At 39.6% G+C, this 26,114-nt stretch overlaps 2 protein-coding genes across 9 annotated transcripts; both read right to left on the bottom strand.

Moving 5' to 3' along the window:
* Window positions 1-597: 597 nt before the first annotated feature.
* On the bottom strand, window positions 598-12,976 carry RNF141 (ring finger protein 141). Of its 8 annotated transcripts, none has more exons than XM_027700243.1 (7): window positions 12,912-12,975; window positions 11,578-11,614; window positions 10,927-11,129; window positions 9,339-9,447; window positions 8,184-8,365; window positions 4,999-5,106; window positions 598-3,382 (listed from the first exon to the last, which is right to left on the bottom strand). In XM_027700243.1, exons 3-7 carry the CDS (start codon window positions 11,109-11,111, stop codon window positions 3,232-3,234), a joined length of 735 nt encoding a protein of 244 aa, XP_027556044.1. In that variant the 5' UTR covers window positions 11,112-11,129; window positions 11,578-11,614; window positions 12,912-12,975; the 3' UTR covers window positions 598-3,231. The 8 variants fall into 8 exon arrangements, with proteins under 8 accessions (XP_027556044.1, XP_027556050.1, XP_027556037.1 ...); XM_027700249.1 differs by lacking the exon at window positions 12,912-12,975 and adding an exon at window positions 12,847-12,861; XM_027700236.1 differs by lacking the exon at window positions 11,578-11,614 and having other exon boundaries at window positions 12,912-12,976.
* Window positions 12,977-16,442: 3,466 nt separating this feature from the next.
* On the bottom strand, window positions 16,443-25,808 carry LYVE1 (lymphatic vessel endothelial hyaluronan receptor 1). Its single transcript, XM_027700192.1, has 6 exons — window positions 25,139-25,808; window positions 20,954-21,113; window positions 20,713-20,852; window positions 18,419-18,715; window positions 17,714-17,792; window positions 16,443-16,962 (listed from the first exon to the last, which is right to left on the bottom strand). Exons 1-6 carry the CDS (start codon window positions 25,218-25,220, stop codon window positions 16,776-16,778), a joined length of 945 nt encoding a protein of 314 aa, XP_027555993.1. The 5' UTR covers window positions 25,221-25,808; the 3' UTR covers window positions 16,443-16,775.
* Window positions 25,809-26,114: the final 306 nt, after the last annotated feature.

The raw sequence follows: 26,114 nt of genomic DNA, 5'->3' as shown, positions 1-26,114 counted from the left end.
TGTGCCTGTCAGCTGGTCACTTTTTCCATTCTAATTTCCTGATCTGTTAATGAACTCCTCTCCCATTTCTCACTTGGCTTCGAAAGATCCACACAGGTAAGCCAAGTAACTAGACAGAGGAAACACTTACATTAATTACATAATTCAATTCTTATTTAAATAAATAACAGGGAAAAATTAAAAAGAAAAAAATATTCCAAACCTTAGCATTCTTAAGCTTTAAAATACCATCTGAAACATGATGAAATAACTTGGGGGAAAAGTATATCACACTTCTCTGAAAATAAAAGTAAAAATGCTTTCCCTAAAGAAATCTGCTCCTCAATATTGTCCTTTTAAGAAGAGTTATTTTTCCCATCACTGCAGAATATCCCAATTTATTTGTGTACTCAAGAAGAATCAGAGCAAGTCTTTATTGCAGAGCTGCATTAAGCCACCTTGTTAATACCACCCTTCAAAATTTCAGAGAGCTCTGACTCACAATGGTATACTTTTAAACACACCACCAAGGCAATTGTATTTTGAATAAAACTCAGTTTTCAGACTTCTGTTTTATGAAAATCCAAGACATTCCTTAAGCTTAAAAGAACTCTGACATTTCTTCCAAAGTAACTTTATTGCACAATTCATACACAAAGTTTAATATAGTGGAATGTCCTTAGCCATTAATATGATCTCTAATGTTTAAATTACAATTTCACATTAAACCTGTAAGAAATGTTCACTTAACACAAAAAAGTTAATTTGTTCTAATGCCCCCCACCAATAGTTATTTGTAGTAATTCACATTTTCAAGGTCTAGCTTCTGGAATTCATTGCCATGTCCATGCCAATGGGATTCCTCTTCCAAACTTGTTTGCTAAATGTCGCACTTCAGAGTAAGTAATACCAACCAATACCAAATTACTAGTTTTTCAGTGTTAATATACCTATTTTTCCATATAACATACAGTACATATATTTTACAAGGCACACATTACAGTACCTACATCACAGCAGTGTGAATTACAGCAACTTAATTAAAAAAAGCTGTACAGAATACAAAGTTTACTTTTTCACTATTTAAATAACTTTTGCATTAGTTTATATTGTAATTGCAAGTGTCATTATGCTGCAATTAACAACCTGTTTGCATCAGTATAAAATTACATTTTAAGAAGTTCATGTCAGTTCTCAGCAGAAAGTCAACTTATAAAATCTCAGTTCAGAAGAATAATTCTTGAAATACTTGAAAAATAAAGTTAGCTTGAAGCTTTCATTTAGATGTTCTTTCTGTTCCAGTGATATAAAAAGTTTAAAAAATTCAAAGGTTGTTTTAAAGTTCTGGACATGGACTAATGCAAGCTCAAAGAGCAAAAAGAAACCAAACTGGTGTGTGATTAGGAACATCTGCAAATGTTTTAGTGGAAAATCCTGGGCCATTAACAATTTTCAGCCCAAACAATGACTGCCTTTAACAACCAAACTATTTTTAACAACCAAACACTCCATACATTTTCTGAAGAATATCTCATTGCTATCAATGGCTTAACAAAGGAAAAAAATGAGTTCTAAGCTATATACACTCCTAAACGGATTTTTCCATAGCTAAATACAGATTTACACACTAAGCCATACTGGCTTTCAGATAACAGACACAGGAAGAGTACATTGCTTATCTGTCTTAAAGTCTATAAATTTGATAACTGTGCCATAAGCCAAGCTCAAACAGGTGCCATATGCTGTGCACATCCTTTAACAAACTGGAGTATTACAGAGAGATTCTCAAGATCTAGTTCACACTTTGTAGCCAATTAAGAAAAATAACCTAAATGTGCATATCTATGTGTGCACATGTCTTTGAGTTCAGAACCTGTCTGGGACAAAAGGCCTTACCTTATGGCATCACTGAATTTTAACAAGTATGGTAAATAAAAATGCAGTCTTACAGTAAGCAAGATTTATGCTGATATTCCATCAAATGCTACATTTGTATACTTTAACTTGAGGCTATTGAGTGAGAAAAAGTAGTATTTGTTAATATATATTAAAAAACATTATTAATTCTCTACAGTAGCAGTTCACTTCCCTAACACTATTTATGCAAAAGAGGCTTAAGATGGGTTTCCCGAATACTAACAATTGTAGACTGCCTAAACTGAGCTCTTTAAAGATTTTATTCTCCTAGACACAAAATGCCATTGCACTCCAGTTGTGACATCCCTTTTCCCAAGCTGTCACATGCACATCTCGCTGCAAGCAACATTATTGTTGAAGTTCCCCTCTGCTACATAAAAGCATATTGCACTTGTAGATATAAAGCACAGCACCCTCAGATTACTTATCACCTTGTAACTCTTCGTATACCTTATAACTTTGATTTCACCACTTCAAAAACTTGAGCAGATAAAACCACAGCATCAGACTAAACCACACCTCATTCGCTAATTCAAATAAAGGCATTCTCTTCAGACATGCCCAATGTTTAGAAATAATTTTGGCTGCTTTTTATCAAAAACTATAGAGAAACTGATTTACTGTTTTTAGGATTGTGTATGAAACTGTTTAATGTTTCCAAGCTAATAAGACTATGCTAAACATCATATAAAAATATTCTAAGAGATAAGTCTTGTTAGAAGAATAAGGGGAAGTGCACAACTACATGTACACAGCGGTCTACACTCTCCAAAACAGATTTAAAATAATTAATGCTAAAAGTCATAACAGATCAGATTGATATAAGTGCCTGTAAACCCTAAAAGCAGCAATAACTGACTACTGAAGAACAGGCAGTGGGACATCTTCAAGTTTCAACAGAGAAATTTCGAATTAACAATCACTCGTGGTAACTCATCACCTTTATTCACGTTTGTTGTGAAACTACGAGGGACTGCTTTTAAGGGCAAGAACTGTGAGGTCAAGCCACCTGACAAGGTTCATCTCTGCAGCAGTACACTGGGATGTTCATACAGCAGTTAGCAGTCGCAGTTGTGCTGTTAGGAATTGCTTCATCTAGTAGTTGAACTGTTAATATCAAAAGAGTTTACTGAAGGTACAGTTTGATCATTAGGGTTGCACACACACACACAGATTTGCTCATACACCCAGTGTTTCACAGGAGCAGCGTCGGTTCACAGCAGCCAAGAGGAGACGTAAAAGACGGACTCTGGAAGAGCGGCAACGGGAGGTAAAAACAGATGTCCATGGAAACGAAAGCTTCAAGTGGCTCTGCTCTGCTCAGCCTGGCCAGGGTCAGGGTCTGTGGGGCTGGCCAGCCTCATCCACCATGTTAAGGATGTAAGTGGCAACATCGTCTTCCGTAGGTGCGTCTGAGACCACCCAAGAATCTCCCGCCCCAGTCACTTGCCGCCGGCACACAGGACAGTTCCTGTGACGGTCGCTCCTGTTAGGAAGTCAGAGACATGAGGATTTTTCACTGATTGTGTCTTCCTGGCCAAAAGAAGCCAAAAGAGCCCCCAAACAGACAAACAAAACCCACACAGGAACCAAAAATCAACCCAGTGAGAACTTCAAGAATGATGAGGTTAACTGGATTAGACCACTTATTTTTTTTCTTTAAAAACTTTGTGAGGAAGACTGGCCAACAATTCTGAGTGGAGCTCCACTGGAGAGAAAATTTGGAATCGTGTTCCTCATAATCTTTTGTTCAGGTTAAGCAGAATGCATTTAGCTACCTGTCCGGAAAGTTTAAATGGAAATCCACAGTCTAAATTAATTCTTCCTATCTTCAGATATTCAGCTGAGGTACTGCAGAAACCAGACCCCCTAAGCTTCTTAAATAAAGAGAAGGACCCCTTTTCCTGGGAGAAAAACTAAACATCACTGAAGTTTGGATCTGGTCCCTTAGGGCTCCATCCACATAACACCACCTCAGGGGTCCCAAACAACTATGCTTCTGAGCTGGGAGCCTCTGTTATATGCCTAAATTAGGAAGAGATGAAGCTTAAAAACTGCCTACCAAAAAAAAGAAAATGATATAACTGGAACTCAAAGCAGCACAGGATCCACTCTCCCCCACAGTGGCTAAACTAAGCCCTGTCTTGCTGATAAATGTTCAAATGTTTTCCCAGAAGAGAAAGATGACTCGTTATATTCTGAGACCCAGTGATTTTTTTACTATGGTTTTTCCTTGTGGGAGCATGTTAGAGTAACTTCTTTGGTAAGTGTTTGAAAAGCCACAAAACAAAACTCTTATGCACAAATTTTGCAGTAACTAGGCAAAAAAAGGCCTTTAGCAGAGCATACGTGTACCCCCTCCTGCCAGACTGCCAGCACACCTGCCCAATCCTTGCATGCCTGCGTGGCCAGGGAGGAGCTCTGCTCCTCCACAAAGCAATGTCTCTCTCTCTCAGTTTTCCAACAACTGGAGTATCAGAGAGACCGAGAGGTTGAAGAGCTGCTCAGTTTACTGTGAAGCTGAACATAACATTGTATGATACATGTTATACATAAATTTGAAGGTGCTGCCATTGAGAAGAAATATTTTTCTGGAAAAGTCTGATACATTTAAACCAGTAAATGGTATTTGAAGTGAAAGTATAACATATGGAAAAAAGTCCCTCTGGTAGTTATTTCCCAAATGAATGACAGACAGTACAACTTGCCTTCATATTAGCATAGTCCTACAAGTTTTGAGATTTTGTGAAGCATAACATGCCAGCATCCACATATACTGTCTTCTCTAGTTTTTGAGCAAGAATAAAATAATTTAATTTTAGAAGAATAAAAAGGCACAAGAAATTACAAAAAAAATGCTGAAAAGCACTTTCACATCTCTTTTTTCCAAAACTAAATTCTTTGTAAGGTTTAAAAACCCTGCTTTCCTTCTGCTGCGGTCTGATTTTACTCAAGCTTGTTATGTATCATATGTACATTAGCTTGGAAATATCTTCAGATATTAAATTATATGGGAACTAAGGAATTCGTCAGACCAAACTGAAACATGTCAGATAACCAGTACATACTGCAAAATAATTAAAATTCTTCAATATGTATTACCATTTATCGATGCATTTCTGGCAGAAACTGTGAGCACACGGCAAGATTAAATCAGCACGCCCATCCATGCAAATGCAACATTCCTCTTCATCTGTCAGCTGCTTAACCCTGCAGAAAAGAAGACACTATTTTCTTCCACATGTTTTAAATTTATGCCCTAGTAACTACATTTTTCACAATAATTAGTGATGGACAGAAAGGAACACCAGTGCTTGTAATTTGTGAATGGAGTAGTTCTGTCATCCCAGCCTATGTCAGCAGACACAGCCTCAAGCTGACAGCAAACAGTAGTGTGTGAACTAAACTTAGAATATGCTTTTATTTTTTTGTGTCAGGGTTCTGTAAATCCCTTTTCAGAAGGGTTATCAACAAGGAAGCGTGAGGAGTTGTAACTGTTCCGTATCACATGACTGGGCAAATGAACAGAATCACTGTTTACATTAAAGGCAGGAGAAGAACCTGCCTTCCTTTCACAGCGTGTCAGGCTGGACTATTTCACAATGAACTTTGCCAAATTTCTGTGTGCTGGCTTATGTCCTAGACAAAAACATGCATGTCAAAGAGGATTCCTACTAGAATGCACGTTCACTGATTTCTCATGCCATCAAAATGCCAGGAGCTAAGTTGCTTGTTGGACTGAAAAGTTTTAGCTTGCAATACACTCAGCATGATTGTTCCTCAAGTTAGGAATCCCAAGTGGACTGTTACGACAGCTTTCCCAGGTAAGCTCCTATGTGTTCCTGTTGGTGGGGAAGTTTAAAAATTAGATCAGTCCCCGAGACAGATATTGCCATTTTATCTGTCTTCATTTTTCCCCCAAATAATAGAAATCTGTATGTAAAGTCCCTAACAGTAGTATCTCAAATATAAGCATCATCAAGACTTCTGAAGCATGAAAAGGTGCAGAGAATCCTCAGCTTTCACTGACCTAAGCAGACATGTAAAGTTCCCTAATTGTACAGGCATGGCTCATTTCTAAAACAACCAAGTAAGTGATCTGAACTGCTTAGGTTTTCCAAAAATCCTGATTTGGGAATCCCTTTTCTGACTTGAGGCACCAAGACAGCGTTCTAGAACAGATGGCATTTCAGGAGAGACAGTCACCTTAATGACTGCTGACCAGACCACTTTTGCTTAGGCATCTGGTGAGCTTGTCAAATACAGCCTCATTTTTTAACTGTACAGATTAGCCAGCTAATGGACAGCAGTTTTATTTTGCTCCTGTTTTATTTTTCTGTAGGTCCTTGGGGTTCCTATTTCAACTTGCTTTTTGAGACCTCACTTTAAAGTCACAGGAGATTTTTTTACAGATGATGATTAGCATACAGTGAGGATAACAGTTTCCAAAAAAAATTTACCTTTTGGGTAGCACACTATGTTCTTTGGACCCGTTCCCTTTCATTTTCCTCCCCATGCAACTCTGAGTACTAACCCTTGACAGCAGTTCAATTTTTGGGATTTGCTGGTGTATATACAAGCAAGTATACAAGCCCTATTTATAAAGTTTCTGCAAACTAAGGTTTAGTCACAGCACTAAGTTCCTGAAGAAAAGGTAAAATAAAAGACAGGCAGACTACCAAAATGCTTGTCCCTTCATTATCAGAAAGCATAAAGCATAAATCACTCATGCATATTTTGAAATGCTCTGAATAGGATGTTGTAGAGAAATGAGGTATTATTGCAGTGGAAGAATTAAGATAAGAAGAATGAACCAGATAACATTTGCTATTTCTAGACAGCGACAGCTGACTTACCAGAGCTGAAAAATGACTAAAGGTGAGAAGAATTTGGGCAAATGGGTAATTATCTTGGAAAACCAGAAGACTTTCTTTGTGTAAAGCACTTGAAGGTGCTTCAGCCTGTGCCTTCCTTAATGACTTGAAAAACTCTGATAAGACACAAGCTCACTCAATTGCACCATAATAGCAAAGTATACTCTGTTATTATGTCACTAATACTACCTCAAGTGATGAAGTTTACAAACAAGAAGGATGCTCATCTCCTCCACCTCAAAGTCTGAAAATTGAAAAAGAAACTCACATAGGAAACCTTTTACTTTACTCATTGACTTTAGGAATATATGAAGTTGTTTTGCATAAGTATTTGGGGTCTGTTTTGTCTGGTTGGTTTGTTTGAATGTGTGTTCTTGTATATCTTTGAGAAAGAACAGGAAAATAAGCTTTTCGGAACATGTCCACAATGTACTACTTTATTCTAGCATTCCAATAACTTAGAACAGCCAGTAATTTAAGATTGTTTGTTTCCCAAATAAGAGAAACAGGAAATTAAATTAAATGAAAATAATAACATTCTGCAATCCACTGACTTAGAAAAACCAGTGGGCTCTATCTGTGGAGTGACAGCACAGCTGACCCCCTTTGGAATTCTAACAGCTCAAGGGTGACACACGGCTTGTTTTATTAAAATACCTGGCTACCAGCTCTTCACTGGTTAATACAGTTTTAATACGATCTATTACTTTTTCTTGTAAAACCTAACTCTACTTCACTTAAAACTGACTTAGAACTCTGAACTAATTCAGGAAGTGAAAAGTAAGGAATTACTGGTAGCAACACTTCCACACAGGGAAAGGGTGACAGGCTTCTTGCTGTTATATTCAGTCTGAACTGAAGTTATTGCAGGTGTTGACCTCAATCTTTTGTTTTTCCTCTGGCTAACAAAGCAGAATGTCAACATGTGTGAGACAGTTCACATTTTTCCAGTCTTACAAGTTAAATTATTACCCTAATTGATGAGTTTCTAGTGGCAACAGATGGGAACTTTCACATGCCAAAACATAAGAGGAAGAGAAAGTTAAAGTGGAACAATAACAAAATCTGTTTAAACAAACACTGTCAAACCCCCTAGATTTGTAGCTGCAGCTGATTCCGTTTCCTCCTGTTTCCTTATTCAGGAGATCCAACATATACCATGTTTATATTAGAACTGATCATTAAAAGGATTGTTCTGAAGCTGAGGTATGGCAGCACCAACAGAACTTCACCCAAGTACAGATCCCTTGGTGCAAGAGAAGGTGTTCTATTCCTGTCTGAGGTGATACAAAGCCTGCAGCTGCCAAGAGCAAGCAGTTCTGATCCTTAGGCATTTGCAGTTCAGGTTTTAAACACAACTTCCAAAATACTGATGTTGTAACTGTGGTCAGAAGCTAAAGTGTATCAAAATACCTTCCCATCCACAAGCTGGCCTGACACGATGACAGAGACGTCAAACTCTCAGAAGCTTCTTCAGAAGTATCACTCTGTGCAAGAACTCCTGCTGCTTGACTGGTGATGTCTTTATAAAGTTGAATGAACTGATATAAGTTCAAGATTCTGGAAGCTTCCACGATGCCGCTTGTTTTATTTATCTTAAGATACAAGAATTGTTCACAATTACTCATCAGATTTCAACTTGACATTGCTCACAATGTTTTTAATGCACTGCAGTTCTCGGGGCAGCAGCCACCTTCCCAAGTGTTCATCACCTTGCTAGCAAGTCACAGTCTGCTTCAGCAGAGTTAAGAGCTGCACACACAGCTGCTGCAGCTCGGGGAATGCCACAGAGAGGACCACATTTTTAGGCCAAGGCACTTGCCACCATTAGTCAAATGGACTAAATTGTGAGTAGGGACCTAATGCCTAGAAAACTGGACTAAACTTAGAATGGAGACCAGAATAATCAGCCACTTGATATTTGAACTTAAAATTTCCTACAATGATGGCTGCCTTAATGAAAACTAAGAGTAAATGCAAAAGTACAATCTGTTAAGTTTCAAAAAAGGTTTGAGGGTTGGCTTGGTTAACTGCATGTTAAGATTGCTCAGTGGATTCAGGACCATTTAAGGACATTACTTACAGGATACAGAAGGGAAAATCTCATCAGAAAGAGCAAACTTTTTAAGTTTTTGTGATGGTCTTCCTCCTAAGTTAAACATTTAACTTTTAGATTGGTTTTCTGAGGAATCAGACCATATACAGCCACACTAGCTCAACTAATAATGCCTGGAATTGCTGACTAACTTCTACTATCAGACTACATAGGTCCCAGTTTGCTGTACCATTGGATAACTTGACCTCACAGATCATCCGAATTGGCAACTAAAGTGCTGTAAGTGCTCCACTGGAAGATACCATTCCTTTAAACTTAGTTATGAAAATGCTTTTGTTACTGTGCTTTTTGGAGAAACTTATAATTTAGACTTAATTTATCTCCAACAGCATACTTGAATATATCATCTGTATCAAAATATATGTAGCAGGTGTTAGATTTTACCAGTCAAAGTGACAGCCCTCAAATACCTGCACACAAACTGCCAATCCAATTAAAATTGTCAAACTTACCTTAGTGCATATGATCCGAACGATCACCTTCCAGAAAGCAGAAGTATCAGAACCAGGCTGCACTTCAAATAACAGATGTTTGTCTTGTCCAGAAGCCAATTTTGCAGTACTGAAATAAAGCAACATCAGTTTTATACCATGTGATAGATGTGCAAAGATCAGCAGCCTCAGCCGCAGTGGGATTATTTACTGTTCACCTGTCTGCTCTTTATCCTTACAGAGGTTTCAGCAATACTGTCCACAGACATCAAAGTGAAGAGTAATGACCTTCTCAGCATGTCATTTAATATAAAATACACAATCCATTTTGCTTTAAATTGCACAGCAAACTTCAGAAAATGATGTGCAAGTCTTTTGATCCAGCATCAGCAAGCAAGTGTACTTTAGAGACAATTTATATATGCTCGCACTGTTGATAACAGTAATCATATAATCTTGTGTTCAATCTAAAAAGGTTATTTCCTCATCATGTATGTAAAAAAAAAAAGCCTGTGAGTACCAACATATGCAGATGAGGTGTATTTTGGTTAGTATATATTAACAATGATGCAGTCAGGTGAAAGTGTCAGGTGACCTGAGATTTTCTTTTTAATTTTTTTAATGGAACACAGACACAACGGTCTATACCATAAGAACCAGAACAAGCTGTATTACAATCAGCCTTAAGTAAACACTCTAAAGGAAAAAACACTTGAATAACAGTACTTTGGAGTTAATTATACTGATACGTGCCTAGATTCTCATGCAAAACATCAAGTAATGTTCTTCAAAATCTATTTATATAATGTCTCCCCAGAAGCCAGCTATCTGTTCTTGAAGGTCATTCACAAAATATGACACTCTCCAAGACAATTTCTAAACTGAACACAAAGTCACATTTCAGTTAAACATCAAACACTACAAAGCCCTTATTTCAGTGTGTGTGCATTTCCACTTCATTTTACCACTGTTATTTTATAGCATAAATGCAGGGTAAAAAACGACAACTCTGCTCTTCTGTTCATTTCATCACTGGTCTAACAAAAGGCAGGCTATGAAAAATCTTACTTATGCAGCCTTTTGTTGGGGATTATCCAGGTCACTGGTTCCCAACAGTAAGACAAGGCTCATCCTCAGTGAGGAACAGCCTCGCAGAGGGGGCAGAGATGGCCACAAACAGTTGTGTCTCAGGTGCCACCTTCCTCCTGCTGCTGTGCTGTCCTTACAAGGCTCCCACTGCTACTTCCTACCCAAAGTGACAGGCAGAGGGGAGGTAACACTAAGTCCTTAGGTGGATGGTGGAAAGGAGAAGAGGAAGGGAGACAAGTAACACTTTAGCAAAAAGGTGCCGCTAAATGTCTGTCTCCTGTGAACTTCTAAGTGAGAGCAGTGCTTGCTGGAAGAAGAGCATTGCAGAAAAGTGAGTTTAAGGAGGAGAAACGGCTTTGGTTTTGAAGTATAATTACAACCATTATAGAAACATCAAGAACTGAAGGAAACATTTCAAAGGCATATGGCCAGTTCTGGCTTAGCCAGCACAGAATAACATATTGCATATAAGGTCTCTGTAAAACATGAAAAAAAGAGAAAGAAACAAAGTAAGGCTTACACATCATTAAGTTCAGCTACTCTTCCCAGAAACTCTTCATAGGTTAGGAAACCACTTTCTTGAACCAAAGAGGCGTGCTTTGCTACTTTTTCTGGCAACTTGTTAATTACAGTTTGTGTGTGGTTTGAAATTTGTTGACCCATGGTGAAGTTCTTCACCTCAGTTCTGTAGAAAGAAGTTCTCATTCACTTGCAGAGTCTCTGCTAAAAATATTTGAGATAGTTACATTTTATGTTTTTGAGTGGCTACCACCTCATTTTCTTTTAGTGTAAGAATGTAGCTACCAACTAACTAGTCTACAATAATTATTCTACAAGTAACACAACCTGAACAGTCAAATCAGCAATGAAGCAGAACGCTTGGAAGTGACTGGAAAGTGGCATTAAAAACTTATGAAAAATGTATTATTTTTCTTACAGCAATACCTATATCAAAGTATTTATATTTTTCACACAGATTCAGCTCCAACACACACATATATAAATACATCCAATGAAATGGAAAAAAAAATCTTAAGATGACAATGGTAATTTATGACAATCTTTGTTTATCCTAAATATTTGCGTATGTGAATGTCTGCAAATAAGCACATTTACATCTGTTTATACACAGACATTACATTAGGGATTAGCTTTCTTACATCAAACTTACATTGGCAGATCAAAAGAACTCCCACAGCATTCTGAAACTGGTAAGCCAAGGAATCCATGTCAGTATAAACCAATTTAGAAATCCCCCTAGCTGTCTGATAAGGATTTACCCTGTGCCTTCCCAGTCTTTAGGCACTTCCTCTCTCTGATCCCTCTGATCTGACTTTCCCCCAAATGCCCCTTTGCTGAGTTCATCACTTGTAATGTAAACCATCGTTTCACACCTCTCTAAGACTTCTCCAGGCAGAGGTGTGCAATGCCCAGCTAACTGCAGCACACCCACCTGAGCTTAAACCCAGATTAATCTGATAGCAGCTGCATTACAAACAGCTTATGAGGTGTTCACCCCCGAGAACCAGAACTTCACCCTGCAGGTATGTGTAGCTACACTTGGGTATAAACCCACCCAGGGACACAACCTACAGCTATTGAGATCTGCCACGGTGTGAGAAACATACAGCACACAGAGTGAGCTCCTGCCAGAGCATTCTGTGAAGGATTACGGCATTTCTCAACATAAAATAAAGTTCCCATTTACGGCTTGAGCTGTGACCGATTTCTATTCCCAGGTAGATGTGCTCCTAGTGGAGTCACTGTTCTCCTTCCCAATAACGCTGCAGTCCCCTCTGTCCCGCTCCCGGGCCGTATTTGGTGAGCACACGTCCAGCAGATACATGTCAAGCACCACCTCACAACAACACATCCCGTCGCTCTCCATAGACTACTCATCCCGATCTCCCGGGTTTGCGTTCCCGAGGGAGCACCTGCCGTGTGCGGGCCTACCCAGCTCAGCACTTGTATCCCAGCACTGAGAAGTTTTGGGGGACAAAAACCTGAGAGGATGTCTGCAGAACTGGTTATTGGGAAAAGGTTCTTCCCCCAGAGGGTGGTCGGGCAGTGAACAGGCTCCCCAGAGAAGTGGTCACAGCACCAAGCCGGACACAGCTCGAGAAGCGCTTGGACAGCGCTCTCAGGCACACGGTGTGACTCCTGGGGTGTCCTGTGCAGGGCTAAGGGTTGGACTCGGTGCTCCCCGTGGCTCCCTTTCAACTCGGCATGTTCTGTGGTTCTACGAAATGTTCCCTGCGGTGTATCCTGCAGGACCCGACACACCCCGCCTTACCCGCACACCCCCGAGCCGCCCTGAGGGGCCCGGGCGCGCCCCGCCCTGCGCGGGCCCTCAGCGCCGGGCGCGGGACGGGCCGCGCTCAGCCCGGCGGCGTCTCCGCCCCGCCCCGCCCGCTCTCGCCCCGCCCGGCCCTGCCCGCACCCTCCGGCCCCCCCGGCCCAGCGCTGCGGGCGGGCGGTCCCGGCGGTCCCGGCATTCCCGCTCACCGCAGCCCCGGCACATCCCGCGGAGCCGCCGCCGCCCCACGGGCACCGCAGCGCCGCGCTCCGCGCACGCGCGGGGGAGCCGGCGGCGCGCGCGGGTGACGCCATCGCGCGGCTCGCGCCGCCCCCGGGACACGGCGGGAACGGGAACGGGAGCGGGACTAGGAAACGTGCTGCTTGATCAAAGTCACAGGACCCGTTGGGGTGGGAAAGACCTCTGGAGTCCAGCCTTTGACCGATCGCCACCATGCCAGCCAGACCGTGGCACCGCGTGCCACGTCCAGTCTTTCCTTAAACACCTCCAGGGATGGTGACTCCACCGCCTCCCTGGGCAGCCCGTTCCAATATCTGATCGCCCTTTCCGTGAAGAAATTCCTCCTGATGTCCAACATAAACGTGCCCTGGCGCAGTTTAGGACTGTGTCCTCTTGTGCTGTCGCTGGTTCCCTGGGAGCAGAGTCCGACCCCCACTTGGGTACAGCCTCCTGTCGGGGTTGTCGAGAGCAACGAGGTCCCCCCTGAGCCTCCTCGCTGTTACCCGGCCTGTCACGCAGCAAAAGTGCTCTGTAGAGTTGTTCGGTTTTGGTTTTGGTTGGTTGGTTGGTTGGTTGGTTTTGGTTTTTGTTCTGGTTTGTTTTTTGTTTTGTGGGGTTTTTTTGTTTGTTTGTTTTTGTTTTGTTTGTTTTTGGTTTTTTTTTTAAAGAAACATCCTGTAATATCTTGACTGACCAAAACAGGATCACTTTTCTGCACCCTCATCAGACGCCTTCTCAGTGCTGCCCTGCTCAGGGTTCCCAGCGCCCCAGGGGACATAGGACCACCTGTACTATTCACTGTTTCCTATGATCTCTAATAAATTGCAATTTAAATGATGCTTAATAGACTCTGAGCTCCTGCCTCGGTGGGATCATCCCAGGCCAGCGGCTGCTGGTGCAAATCCCGGTCTGCAGGGAGGATGTGGGCGGTGGATGTGTGTGGCAAAGGTCAATGCTCACTGACCTTCTCACAAAAAAACCCAACACCCATAAAGGACAACAAGCCACCGAGGAACAGACATCCTAGAACATCCTCTGGGTCATCCACATCCTGGTGTTGCAATGTTTAATTATCGATTTATTTATTTTTTTTTACTTAATTTAAAGAGGAGAAAAGGAGTAGTACTTCCCCTTCCTGCCCACTTCTGTTCACACATAGACACACGTACTTCCCATGATAAAGGCACCCCTGTATTCCAGACAGGGATTGGGCTGGACTGGGAACCTTGCTGTATTTCCTGCAGGCCAAGCACCCCTTTCACCTAAGGTCAGCAAACATCTGTAGCCTCAGTGTGGGAATCTGAGTAGTGTTACTGTCAAGTGACAGGACAAACTGTGCTCTCCTGCTCGGTGGGATGAGGTACTTGAACATAATACAATTTCTGACACATCAAGGAACTTCAGAGCTGTTGAGAAGGTCTTGTTAAAACAAAAAAAGCACAACACTTAGGAAAAGTCAGAAACATAATGAAGAATTTCTCTTAAGTTTCTGCTGCCTCCAGTTGTCTTGATACTTAAATAAATGTTTCCTGTCTGCATTGTAGTAGTACATCCCTTGCAATGCCAATACAAAATGAGCAAGAATGTTTTGTACTTTCCCATTTGAATGTGACTGAGCAGTACCCACTACATATAGACAATATCAAATACAGTAATTGTTGATTAGTACTTAGAGCTACCTTTATTACATACAGAGCAGTGTAACAGGTCCTTTATTGGTTGTAGTTTGGCATAAATTGTATAATGGAAAGGAGGGGCAGATCAGGCCATGTGCATTGGTCAGCTGTCAGTAGGATGATGAGGATGAAAGCTGAGTTTCTAAAGTATATGATAAAACAAGGCACAGGTTAAGGCAATATCTTATTACAACAGCTAGTATAGATTTTTTAGCAAGCAAATGCTTCAGGGTGAAAAAAGCACCCTTATTTAGCTCTAAAACAGAAGCAACAAACTTCCAGTCAGAGTGAAACTAGACAACAATTCTCCTAATTTCTTTACATGTGAATGAGATAACCTGAGAGAAAAGGAACCTGGTATCTGTGGAACAGAGGTAATGCTAGTAGGAGAGTGAGAGGTAGATAATTATCCCTTGGTGGTAGGGGAAAAGAATAGAGAAACAGTTAATTTCTAATCTCTAAAACATGGAAAAGAGAGGCAGAAAGGAGATTATAATATGTCAGAAAGAAAACCAAATGCTACCTGGAATCCACTAGCTTTCCCTGTGTCCTTAGGCCCATTTACTGCTCTGGCACCATCATGACAAGTGTTGGTTGTGGCCCCTCCTGATGGCCTTAGTTGTGCTGCCTGCTCTCTCACAGAGTGCTTTCATTCAGGTTGCCAGGAGAGACACAAGGCATTACTGTGGTATTTTGCAAGGAGAACAGTTACTTATCTGAGTGGGAAGGCTGTGTTTTTAGTGCTGTCCTCTGCTGCACATTTAGCTGCTAAAGTTCTGCCGATGAACATCTGATATGAGTGGTTTTTAGAGCAGTACTGAATCACAGTCTTTCTGCAGTAGCAAGGCTTTAATGGCAGTGGTGGACTGTGCGTCACCACAGTCCAGAGTCCTGGAGCCATAAAATATTGCTGAGTAATCAAAAAAAAAAAAAAAGGAGAAGAAGAAAACAAAAAGCAACACAAGGACTCTCTAGGGTAGCAATAAACTGTAACTCATTATCTAGCAGAATATATAACTACTGGGCAATTTTTAAATTTACATGAATGAAAAATGTCAAAGTTCATAACCCGGTATCCTACACTATAGTGACTATTGTATCCTGCAATATAATGAGCAATTCTATTGCTATTTTGTTTAAGACTATGTTTTTCAAGCTTCTTGATGTAGAAAGAAACTTTCTCTGCCGTAATCATCTTGTTCACATATAAAAATAAGTTATCCAAATCGTTTGTTCAGGAAAATATTTGATAAATTGCTAGTGTTGTTCTTTTATAACTAATTAATTCTGTAACATTAAGGTTATATGAGTCCTTTTCACTGTGAGACAGTTTTCATGAGAATAAATTGTCCAGACAAACATACCAACCATACTTTATTTTTTATGAAGCACTGTAAACATCCCATGCCACCTGAGACCTTTATTATGAAACCCACACTTAAATATACACAAAATATCTCAAATATAAGGGTTGAGATACAGATCAAGGCTTTTTTCCCCACCCCTGTCAAATATCTGATGCAGAAGATAATACTGGTTTTAATAAATAAAATTATGATAGGATGAAGGTGTCTAAGAAAGTTATTCGTTGCTGTATATATAGACATCAGCATCTTTGTATCCTTTCCTGGGTATTTGAATGACAGTGGGTTGGTCCTTTGGTTTTTCACTCACTTGTAAACAGAACTATTTCTTCTGTTTGTAAACAGACTTTTTTTTAAAACAGTGTGCAACTACTGAATGGAAATAAGCTAATCTACATGAGGGATAACTACAGTATCATCATTTTATATTAGACATTAAGTTAGCAGACATCCTCCAGCCGGATATAAAAACCTTTTAATGATATATCGATCTGAATTCAATGCAAATAGTTAACACAGTGCATGTCATTAATAGCATATTCCTAATTACTTCTTTATTATAGATGAAAAATGAGCTGTAATATGGATTTTTTTATTTATTTCAAGTAAATAAGATACCATGTTCTCCTGCAAGAATATTTGTAGACAAAGATGTAATTATTAAAAAACAATGTTTCATACGTCAAGATAGAGAAAATACTCATGAGTATTCACAATCAGCCAAGTTTAAAAGCATTGCAAAGTTCTGTGTGCTTAATTTTATATTTCCATCAAGAATTGTACATTCTTTGCTTTAAACTTCTGCTTCTAGACATTTTACTGTGGCCTCGGGCTTACTTTTAGAGTCTTCCACCTTATTTCCATTAGTCTGTGCTTCCTTCTCAGGTGTTTTGTCATTTAACTTTGCCTCTTTGAGAGCAACAGTTCCAACCATTTCTTTTTCCTGAGTCTTGTTTAAAAATGGGAAGGTTTTCTTGTACCTTTAAATGGAAAAGAAAAGGATAGTAAAGCAGAAACATTGACATAGTTTGGCAGTATCACTCAGGAAATAAAGTGAAAAATAGCTAGAATTAATTTACTCTGCCATGCTCATGCAAAAATCTCACAGAGAATGATGGCATGCTAGATCTTTGTGCTTTTTTAAGCACAAAGCTTTCTAAAGAAATATTTTGGTATTTTTTTTAAAACAGACAATATATATTCAGGATTTGTGGTACACAAAAATAAAGCTATCTGGGCTAAGATGTGAGAAATGCACAACTTTTTGATAGGATTTAGTGATGCACTGTGTTGAAGATCTTTACACATGACAAATGAGCTCAACAATTATTTTTTTTTCTGAGCACAATCACAGTGCAATTATAAAATCTTTCACCTCGAGTCTGACGTAGAAAACAAGAGGGATAAAACGGCATAAACAGGCTTGTAAATGAACAGATGCACAATTCAGTGTTGTTATTTTGACACGCTTGGAAATGTTTCACACTAGTCTTGATTGACCAATCAAAAATAGGCAATATTTGTCTTTGGTTCCTTTTCTAAAGCAGAGAATGGCAACAGCAACAACAAACTTATCTGTAGAGCAACAGGGTTTAAGATTTTTTTTCTCTGTGCGTCACTGTTTTGTCATCATCATTACTTCTCTGCTCTTTAGCTATATATTTTAAATATTCACTGGTTGTACTCTGTGGGTTAACTCAGTCTAAGATAGGAAAAAAACCCCCAACTTACTTTTTGATATAACAGACTGCTAGAACAACTGAAATAATGAAGAAGATGATTGCCAGGACAAGAAGTGCAGTGGGGATACCTGGAGATAAAAGTGATATAAGCATAGAATTTTATTTGTACTTAGTGCTGAATCTCTAAAGGCTCATGAGCGTAAATCCAGATTCTTCTAAAACCAGCCTAGTGTAAGAGAACATACACATCAACTCAAGAATAGAGGTATTAGGAATCTCAAAAGATGAGTTACTCCTGCTCATTTTTCCAAGAGAGACTAAAACAGGTATTTAGGCGATCCCTGACAGACATTTGTCTAATCTGCTCATTGGAGGGTTTTTACAACCTGCCTAGAGAACACATTGTTGGGATTAACTATCCTTACAGTTGGAATGCTTTTCCTTATATTTAGTCCATTTCTCCATTGCTGTGTATTAGGGGTACTTACTCACATCTCATATCTCGAGAACACCTCCATATTTAGAGAACAACAATTCTCCTTAAAACTTCTTTGTTTTAAGAGCCTGATGAGTTTTCCACTACTCTGAGCACATAGTGTTTGCCAAGGCTTTTTTAGGGATGTATTTACCCCAGATCACATTAACCAGAATGAACTTCCACCGTTTCATATCAAAATATTATCAAAGAACATAAAACCAGACCTTACTTCTACTTAAAAATTATTTTAAAATCCTCTGCCTTATAAGCCTTTACCTCCAAAGATGACAGAGTCGTTCTTGAAGGCAGAACGGGCAGTGTGGCTGGGAGAGGCAGTCCCGGAGGATTCCTCTGGCAGTGTTGTGGTGGTCCCCTCTGTTGGTAATGTTTCAGTTACACATATGACACGAAATCTTCTGTTTTTCAGGAATTGCTCTGTCTCGGTCACAGTGGGCACTGCTGTGATGTTCTCAGTGAAATCAGAGGCTGAATGCACAGTCGAGTCCGTTGATGCACTTGATGAAGGAAACGTTGCTGTAGTTGGGTCTGGTTTGCATGAATTAATCTGGACATCTGCAGCAGGGAAAGGAAATATAATTGTGTTGGATGCTAGTTTTGTACTTACTGCACACATGTTTATTGAAATTGTCCCTCATTAATTCCCTTCTGGAAATTATTATTTGTTCACGAAAGCCTTACCCAAATCAGATATGGCTATTTCAAACATGTGGGTACAGTGCAGATTATGCAGCTTTTATCATTACTCACATAGTTAAACACTCTTTTGAGCAAGTGTAGCACTCATTTTTTTTTGCAAATCAATGACAAGATTCCCCATGGACAGTACGTAGAATAATATTGCATATAAAAACCAACAGTATAACTTCCTGCAGAGCAGGAGACTTAACTACTGCAGATTCAATGTTCAAAAAGATTTCCATGATATTATGTACATGTTCAAAACATGTGCATGCACTGTTGATACTTGGAAAACTTATTTGATATCCTGGAAACAAAAGTAGCCCATAAAACTTTCAGATACATCAGGCACTAGTGTGAAATAACAAAGAGACATGACTGTCATGGGATGGGGGGGCTAGGAAGAGACAAACTTCAGGTTTGAAGAAAAAAAAGTAATTTTCAGAAATTAAGTCATTTAAATGAAGTGAATGTTGTCTATATAAAAATGTAAGTGCAAGGGAAATTTTTTATGCAAGTGGAAAAGCTGAATTCCGAATCAGGCTCATGTGAAAACATGGAAATTCTTCTTTGCTAGTGGAAATTCTTCTTTGCTAGTCAAGTTCTGTACTCTGTAAAGCTATAAAAATTTCACCAAGGTAACAACCAAATTACAACATAAATAAGAGGGAAACGACGTAGGCACTGTTGTCCACATGAATCCCCACGGGAAGTCTGATGACGCAGTTACACTCACAGAATAAAAAGCTGAATGGCAGGGGCTTTATACTTTTTCCATGATGGTTTTCAAGCGCCTTTGGCACTTTTTTTGGCACAAGAAAATTGACAGGATGAGCTTCTGACAAATATTTTGGGTAAGAAATGCCTAGATCAGGCAACAATTTGGAAGTAAAGATAAAGAGATGCAGAATCATCCCAATGTTAAATATACATTAAATTGTACTGTAACCATTTGGGAAGCTTAGCTTTCTTCACGTACTCCAACAGTATAATATATATGTAATTATAATTATTTTAAAATCAAAGCTAACCAAAGCAATAATTTGAAACTACTTGCTACCTCTTTAACATTACTCAATTTACCCAACATTTCTGATGCAGAATAACATACATTTCATGCACTGAAACACCATGGTGCATAGGAACAGAAGAAATAACAATACCAATAGGAGCAGCTTCTTTTACAGCATGTTGCCTGAACTGCAGAGAAAAACTAAGTTAGCCTGATCGTGTAATTTTTAACTTTATAGGTTGGGTGATAATTCAGTGTTTAATAGTGCATTTCCTGTGCAGTGCTTCCTTATCAGCAAGGTAAGGAATTCACTTTTCAGCATCCTTTTCACACATAGGATGATGCACATTAAAGAAAGCTGTTGGATAATAGATTGGGAATCTGGTTGGGTTTACGGTCTCTTGGCTGTTCTGCCTTATAATTTAATTTACTTTAATTTTCCTTTATCAAAAGACATTCAGGTTTTCCTGAAGTACCCCACTCTTGGCCTTTTTGAAAGAACAAACACACCACACACAGACACCCTGGGTAAAGATTCTATTCACCGTCTTTCAAATGAACCTGCCTAAATAATCAAAACATATTAAGAGCATTACATCAACATTACAGAATGGTAAAAGCAACTCTTCTTCAAGAGCTTTCATGGCAGCACCAAATTATTAATTTGGATTAATTGACCTTTTGTATTTCCTGAAAGCTTCTGAGGCAAATACATCTTGATAACATTTAAGGTTGGGGGAAAGGATCAACAAATTATAAGAACTCACTTACTTGTTATTATTTTTTCACACAGACATTAAAAAAAAACTAATATAAGGCAAACCAAAACACAAGAAATGTAGTTGTCATGTTTACATACCTGAGGAATTGAAGCAGTAAACGTGAAATGTTTGAAGGAGGTCAGCATTCCATCGCACTAGTCCAGTTTTACCCTTACCACATTTGTTGTTGGGTGTTGTCCGAGGAATGACAACAAATCCATCTTTCACCCATCCGAAGCTACAATAAAAAGCATCGGTCCTTTTAGCATTAGATTTATCACCAGCCTTGTAGATGTGTTAAGGTGTTCACTAAAGGCAATGAGCCACTAACTGATATACCTGCATGTTTGAAAGTCATGTTTCAAAGCATTTTCAACTTGGTCTTTACTTGCCAATTGTAGATTCAATTGATTACATGTATTACTTGCTTCTGAGAAATTCACTTTCTTCTCAAGATAGAGTCCTACACCTGTGATCCTGCAAAGTGAATGAATGGAACCTGCAATTAAGCCATAAAATATTCAAGGTTAGTATTTGAATATTAATGTTTATTCCTCATGAAGAATTTAAGATCACGTTTAACTGAATTGAAATTTTTTAAAGTTTCTAGCTGGGGATAGTAGAAAATTAATTTCTAGTGTAAAAGACATATTTTAAAACAGAATATATTTTTTAACAATAGTCTAGAATTTCAAGAGGTTTGGCTGTTATTAGACCGAGTGCATATACAGTCTTATTTCCTTTTTTTCCTAACAAATTAAAACTAACAGTTGCTCTGAGGCACTGATTCTGTCATTATACCCTTCTTATCAAGATGATAAGATATATAATATCAAAAGTATTACGCATAATTTTTCATGAAGTTAATATACCAATGAGAGAATATAAAGATTTTATCATTCCTGGTGTTCCTTATTCCTCCTAAACTCTTTTTTCTTTTTTTTTTCCTATCTTGGCATGATGCTTCCACCCACCAACCACTGTCAAGCATTCAGTGTACTGAACTTGGCAGGGAAAGAGGAGATAGGGTGGATTTATGACACATTTCCAGGCAGTTCATCCAGGTTTTTAGATAACCACAGCTGGTCCACTCTTTGTGACACCTGCACCAGCAAGTGCATAGCTTAGGTTACACCTCCTCTGCTTTCTTAGCCTCTGTTAAGGGCATAGGATAAAATTCAGGAAGTGGCACAAAAAAGGAGAAAGGATATTACTATTTTGCCTCCATGTCTCGCTGGAAGCATATACTGGGAAAAAAAAAGATTTTTTTCTTTTTGAGTTACATACAGTAATTGCCTTGATAAATGAAACATTTCAGCATTTCCTTGCCAGCACATCAGATAACCAACAGCCCCAGGTGTTACTTCCTTGCTCAATATGCTTGTCAGACTATGCTCACCAGGTATGTACAATAATGAATGCTTCATAAAATCTATGTTTCAGAACACAGGCAACTCACAAACTCTCCAAAGCAGGCTGAAGTGTTGCCTGCAAATCCAACACATGACTCCTGAGCAATACAAGTTAAATTGAATTTTATGAATGAAAAGATAGAACTAGCAGCCAAGCCACCCTCATGATGAGAAGGTGACTAAGCTTGTGTGGAGTGCTAAAAGAAAGACAGGCTCTTAGCTCCTGCTCCCACTGGATGTGGTGGGTTTGGAAATGGCTTCTAGAAAAAAAGATGCATCTCTGCTGTCCTTACATTTTGTTTAACTGGACTTCAGTGTTTGGTGGAGCAATCATTGAATCAGGTGGATTTATCTCAGCAGAGGTGGAAAGCCATTGAACACTTGAACAGTCCCCACAGCCAAATTGTGGCCACATCCAGCCCTGGCCTGAACATGAGACAAGCCCAAACATATGGCACAGGGATGCAGAGAAGCCCTGTTGCTCAAGGAAGGGGTGTGTGTAGGTATCAAAGACTTCAAGTCTATCCAAGTAGTCCCAGTGTGAGGGATGATTCACACTGGCAAATTCCTTCCTTCCTTTTAGCCAGCCTGTCCTCATGAATGTCCTAGTGTAGGTCTTGTTTTGGCCAAAGTGCTTCTGTGTCAGAGAAGACAAACACTGGAGCACAGCAGATGCGGGTGAGGATCCAAGCCTGCCAGTGTTTAAGAGGCCCTTAACAAGGTGCTTTGTCTTGGTGAGCCCCAATTTGGTCAGGCAGTTGGACTGGATGTTCATTGCAGGTCCCTTCCAACTGAAATCATTCTGCTCTATTCTATTCTAAGCTATTCTATGTGTTCAAGGTTTAAGTTTTCTTGATTCCTTTTTGTTAAAGGCAAGTCTCTTGAGAACCATTTCTGGTTCCCTGAATAAGTCCCTATCTCAGCTGCTGAGGCCCATCCACAGTTCCTCTTTCTCAGTTTTTAATACCCTGCTCCTCCTCCTGTTATGCCTAGTTCCTTTCTTTCTTTACTTCTTTATGCTCTGACTTTACTCTTACTCTTATTGCTCAATTAGTCAATTATTTTCCTATCTTTAGATTTGAGCAACACAACTTTTAAAAAATGTGATGTTGAGAATGAAAGTTTCTCAATGATCAACTTTACAAATTTCAAATAAAGCTGAGCAGCTGACAGAAAGGAATTTAATGAAATCTTAGAAAATTGTGTAGGTACCTGTAAACTGCTACAGTCTTTAGTCATTCAATTACAGGACAAATATTTTTACACATGAATTGCATGGATACAAAGCATAATATATAAATTCAGTACCAGAAAATGAAGTTGTAAGTGATAATAAAGGTGGCTCTAGGATATGTGCCGAACTTGTACGTTAAAATTTGCTAAGCTTTTTAAAACAAAATGGTGAAGTAAAAGATATGTTTCAAAAAAGTGATCAGGTTAAATCTAAATTCTGGATGGTTCTACAGTGTGAGGAAGAAACCCAGAAAGAGAACAGTAGCCTCTTCAAGTCTTTCCATCACTTCTTAAATCACCTCTGAGCTCTGTTCTAAAGATGACTGAGTTTGTACAGGAGACAGACTAACTCCTTAGAAGCACATTATCCTTTTCTGTCCACAAGCTACACATAGCTGTGCTTTGAGCTTTGCTGTGCTTAGTTGACCTACTAATACTGGGACATTCTCCTCAGTATTTGGGTCTGGGGTGAAAAATCTGTTTTACTGAGATAGGTGAGAAGACCTAGACAAAAGAATCTCACAGCAAGACAAAGTTGTCATAGAACAGGAAGAAAATGGTTCAATTTTTGTAAGCTATGGGTATTGACTTTGTTGTATGTTAGTTTCCTTCTAGCTTTTTATGGGGGGAAGCTGTTGTTTTTCTCTTTACCTTGTGCCTAGCCTTCACTCTGATTTATTAGAAAGAGTTTCCTTTGGCTGCTGATGCCAGGGAGCAGCAGGAATGAGGCTGTTCCACAAGGAAAGAGGAACCAGGAGCAGAGGGCAGCACAGGCAGGGCAGTGTCCTCACCGACCAGGGCACAGTCCCACAGCACTGAACAGGACCACAGTGACAGTGGCAGGTTTCACTGCCAGTCCCAGAGAGAGCAAGATGATGAGTCAGACATCCAGAAAGTCCATTTGGGAACAGCAGAAGATGGTGCTACCTGTAACACATGCCTGAAGTCCATTCTGGAGACAAGGGTACCCACAGCCTAAATCCAGAGTCTCTCTGTGAAGCCCAGGCAGCAAGCCACTACAGGAGGGACATGACCTGCTACAACACAGCTGGAAAACACAGCTGGAGATCAGCCCTGAGCTTAACTGCAGCTCTTGGACCAGTGAGCAGAGGGTGCACGAGGAGGTACCCCAAGGGAGGGTGCTCTCTTGGAGTGGAGCTGGGGGGCATCCAAACAGCTGCGAAGAACAACACTCAAGCTCTCCATTTCCCCAGTGAAAATTATACAGTTTTGCTCTAGGAGACTAGGAGTTGTTAGGTACTCCAGTCCTGTGGAATTTCAATTGGATTTGATGTGAGCATCTAATTCACTCAGTCCAGGTTTCCTTCAGAAGTCTTTCAGTAGGTGACAAAATCAATTGTCTGCCATAACTGTGTATGTTCTTTTACATAAGTAGAAACAAGCATTTACTCCTTGCAAATTACAGTGAAGCATCTGGAGACTTCTGATGCACATTGAGTATCTGCAGATATCCAGAAGCTACTGCAGTTAGAATACATTGCATCAAGTTGATGATGGAATTTGAAAGAGAACTGGTTTCATGCTCTCTTATACAACAGGTTATACAAAACTGTTTCTCTGGTATTTTAAGTAGTACAAAATAAAATTACATTTCAATAAATCTGAACTTAATCCTAAATGCAATACCAAATTTTTAAAATATGCAGTTCTGTAGCATCTAGACAAAAATGCTTCACCATTTAGATAGCAATTAAATAAGACTAAAATTTAAATCATTATATCCTAGTTTTCGTTGCATTGTAGTCTCAAAATTCTGTGATTTCCTATGCCAGAAACACATTAGTACACACACCCTTCTCCCCATTTTTGTAAATCTAGCTACCTTTTTCAACACTTTAAAAGGTGAAACTTTACATACCTGTTACAAAGTAATTTTGAGCCATGAATGTCATCACCCAGATGAAAAACGCTGCTGAGGTAACTCCAAAATTAGTTGCCATTGTCACCAACTTGAAAAATTCAGGAAATTAAAGAATTCAAGGTGGTTTGTCTTCTGTGCTAAGGAAAATTAAGGTGTTGGATACTGTCAGACCTCTGTTGAGATGACTTCTGGAAAGCAACTTCAGCTGTCACTGCACTGCTTCATAGAAAGAATGTCAGAGCAAATGCATTGACTGTCCCATTCAAAGGCGAGGTCACTCACCGGAAATCCCCAGTCACCCTTTACACTCCCTTTCATGTAGGGATTGCTGGAAAATTTAACTACTGCTGATTCAGAAAACAGGGCTGAGGAAGGGAGATAAGACTGTTAGGCTGCTAAGTCAGTAAACACTTTGAAAGAAGGTTTTCTTTTGCTATTTTTTCCTTTTTTACTGATTATCAGCTCATTATTCATGCTATCTATTCATCTGGTAAATAAATCAAGTCCTCTATTGTATCACAGCATGCCACGATGGATTTTTCTTTTGTTTATTGGAAGTGGAAGGACATCCACTCCCCACTATCCTATATGTCTTGATGGAGTAGTTTTACTGGTTTTTTTCCCTTAGAGTTCCAATGCACAGAGAGTTACCAAAACACAGAGGTAATTGAAACCCAGTTTTGAACAGATTTGGAGATCCACTACAGTAAATGAGATTCCATGTGAGACTGTAGGTATGGAGGTGGGAGCCAGTCCCACCACTGCCGCCTTCTGTGAAGTTCCAGCAAACAGTGATTTCCACAGATTGGTTCAAAACACAGATGGTCCTCACAGCTGCAACTTAGAAAGCCTTCAGGAAGTCTTAGCAGAGAAATTATTTTTTTGATTCAAAGACTCCTTCAAACACAGAGCAGGAATGGGGTTCCAGAGATGAACTAGTTCCCTTGCTGTCAGTCATATCAGCTGTATCTAT

Source organism: Neopelma chrysocephalum, unplaced genomic scaffold (genome assembly GCF_003984885.1).
Source record: "Neopelma chrysocephalum unplaced genomic scaffold, ASM398488v2 Primary Assembly neopelma1_24, whole genome shotgun sequence".
Taxonomy (NCBI): Eukaryota; Metazoa; Chordata; class Aves; order Passeriformes; family Pipridae; genus Neopelma; species Neopelma chrysocephalum.
Note: the sequence above shows the minus strand (reverse complement) of the source record. Positions and strands in the feature narration are given on the sequence as shown.

What these genes read in the sequence shown, in the direction of transcription:
- RNF141 (XM_027700236.1), bottom strand. Translation starts at nt 11,111, where the DNA reads ATGAGAACTTCTTTCTACAGAACTGAGGTGAAGAACTTCACCATGGGT. An exon ending in GTAGCTGAACTTAATGATGT is followed by an intron (nt 9,448 to 10,926) that starts GTAAGCCTTACT and finishes GCTTTATTTCAG; the next exon opens with TACTGCAAAATTGGCTTCTG. An exon ending in CAGAAATGCATCGATAAATG is followed by an intron (nt 3,383 to 4,998) that starts GTAATACATATT and finishes ACTTCCTAACAG; the next exon opens with GAGCGACCGTCACAGGAACT.
- LYVE1 (XM_027700192.1), bottom strand. Translation starts at nt 25,220, where the DNA reads ATGGCAACTAATTTTGGAGTTACCTCAGCAGCGTTTTTCATCTGGGTG. An exon ending in CATGACTTTCAAACATGCAG is followed by an intron (nt 20,853 to 20,953) that starts GTATATCAGTTA and finishes TTTTTATTGTAG; the next exon opens with CTTCGGATGGGTGAAAGATG. An exon ending in TTACTGCTTCAATTCCTCAG is followed by an intron (nt 18,716 to 20,712) that starts GTATGTAAACAT and finishes TCCCTGCTGCAG; the next exon opens with ATGTCCAGATTAATTCATGC.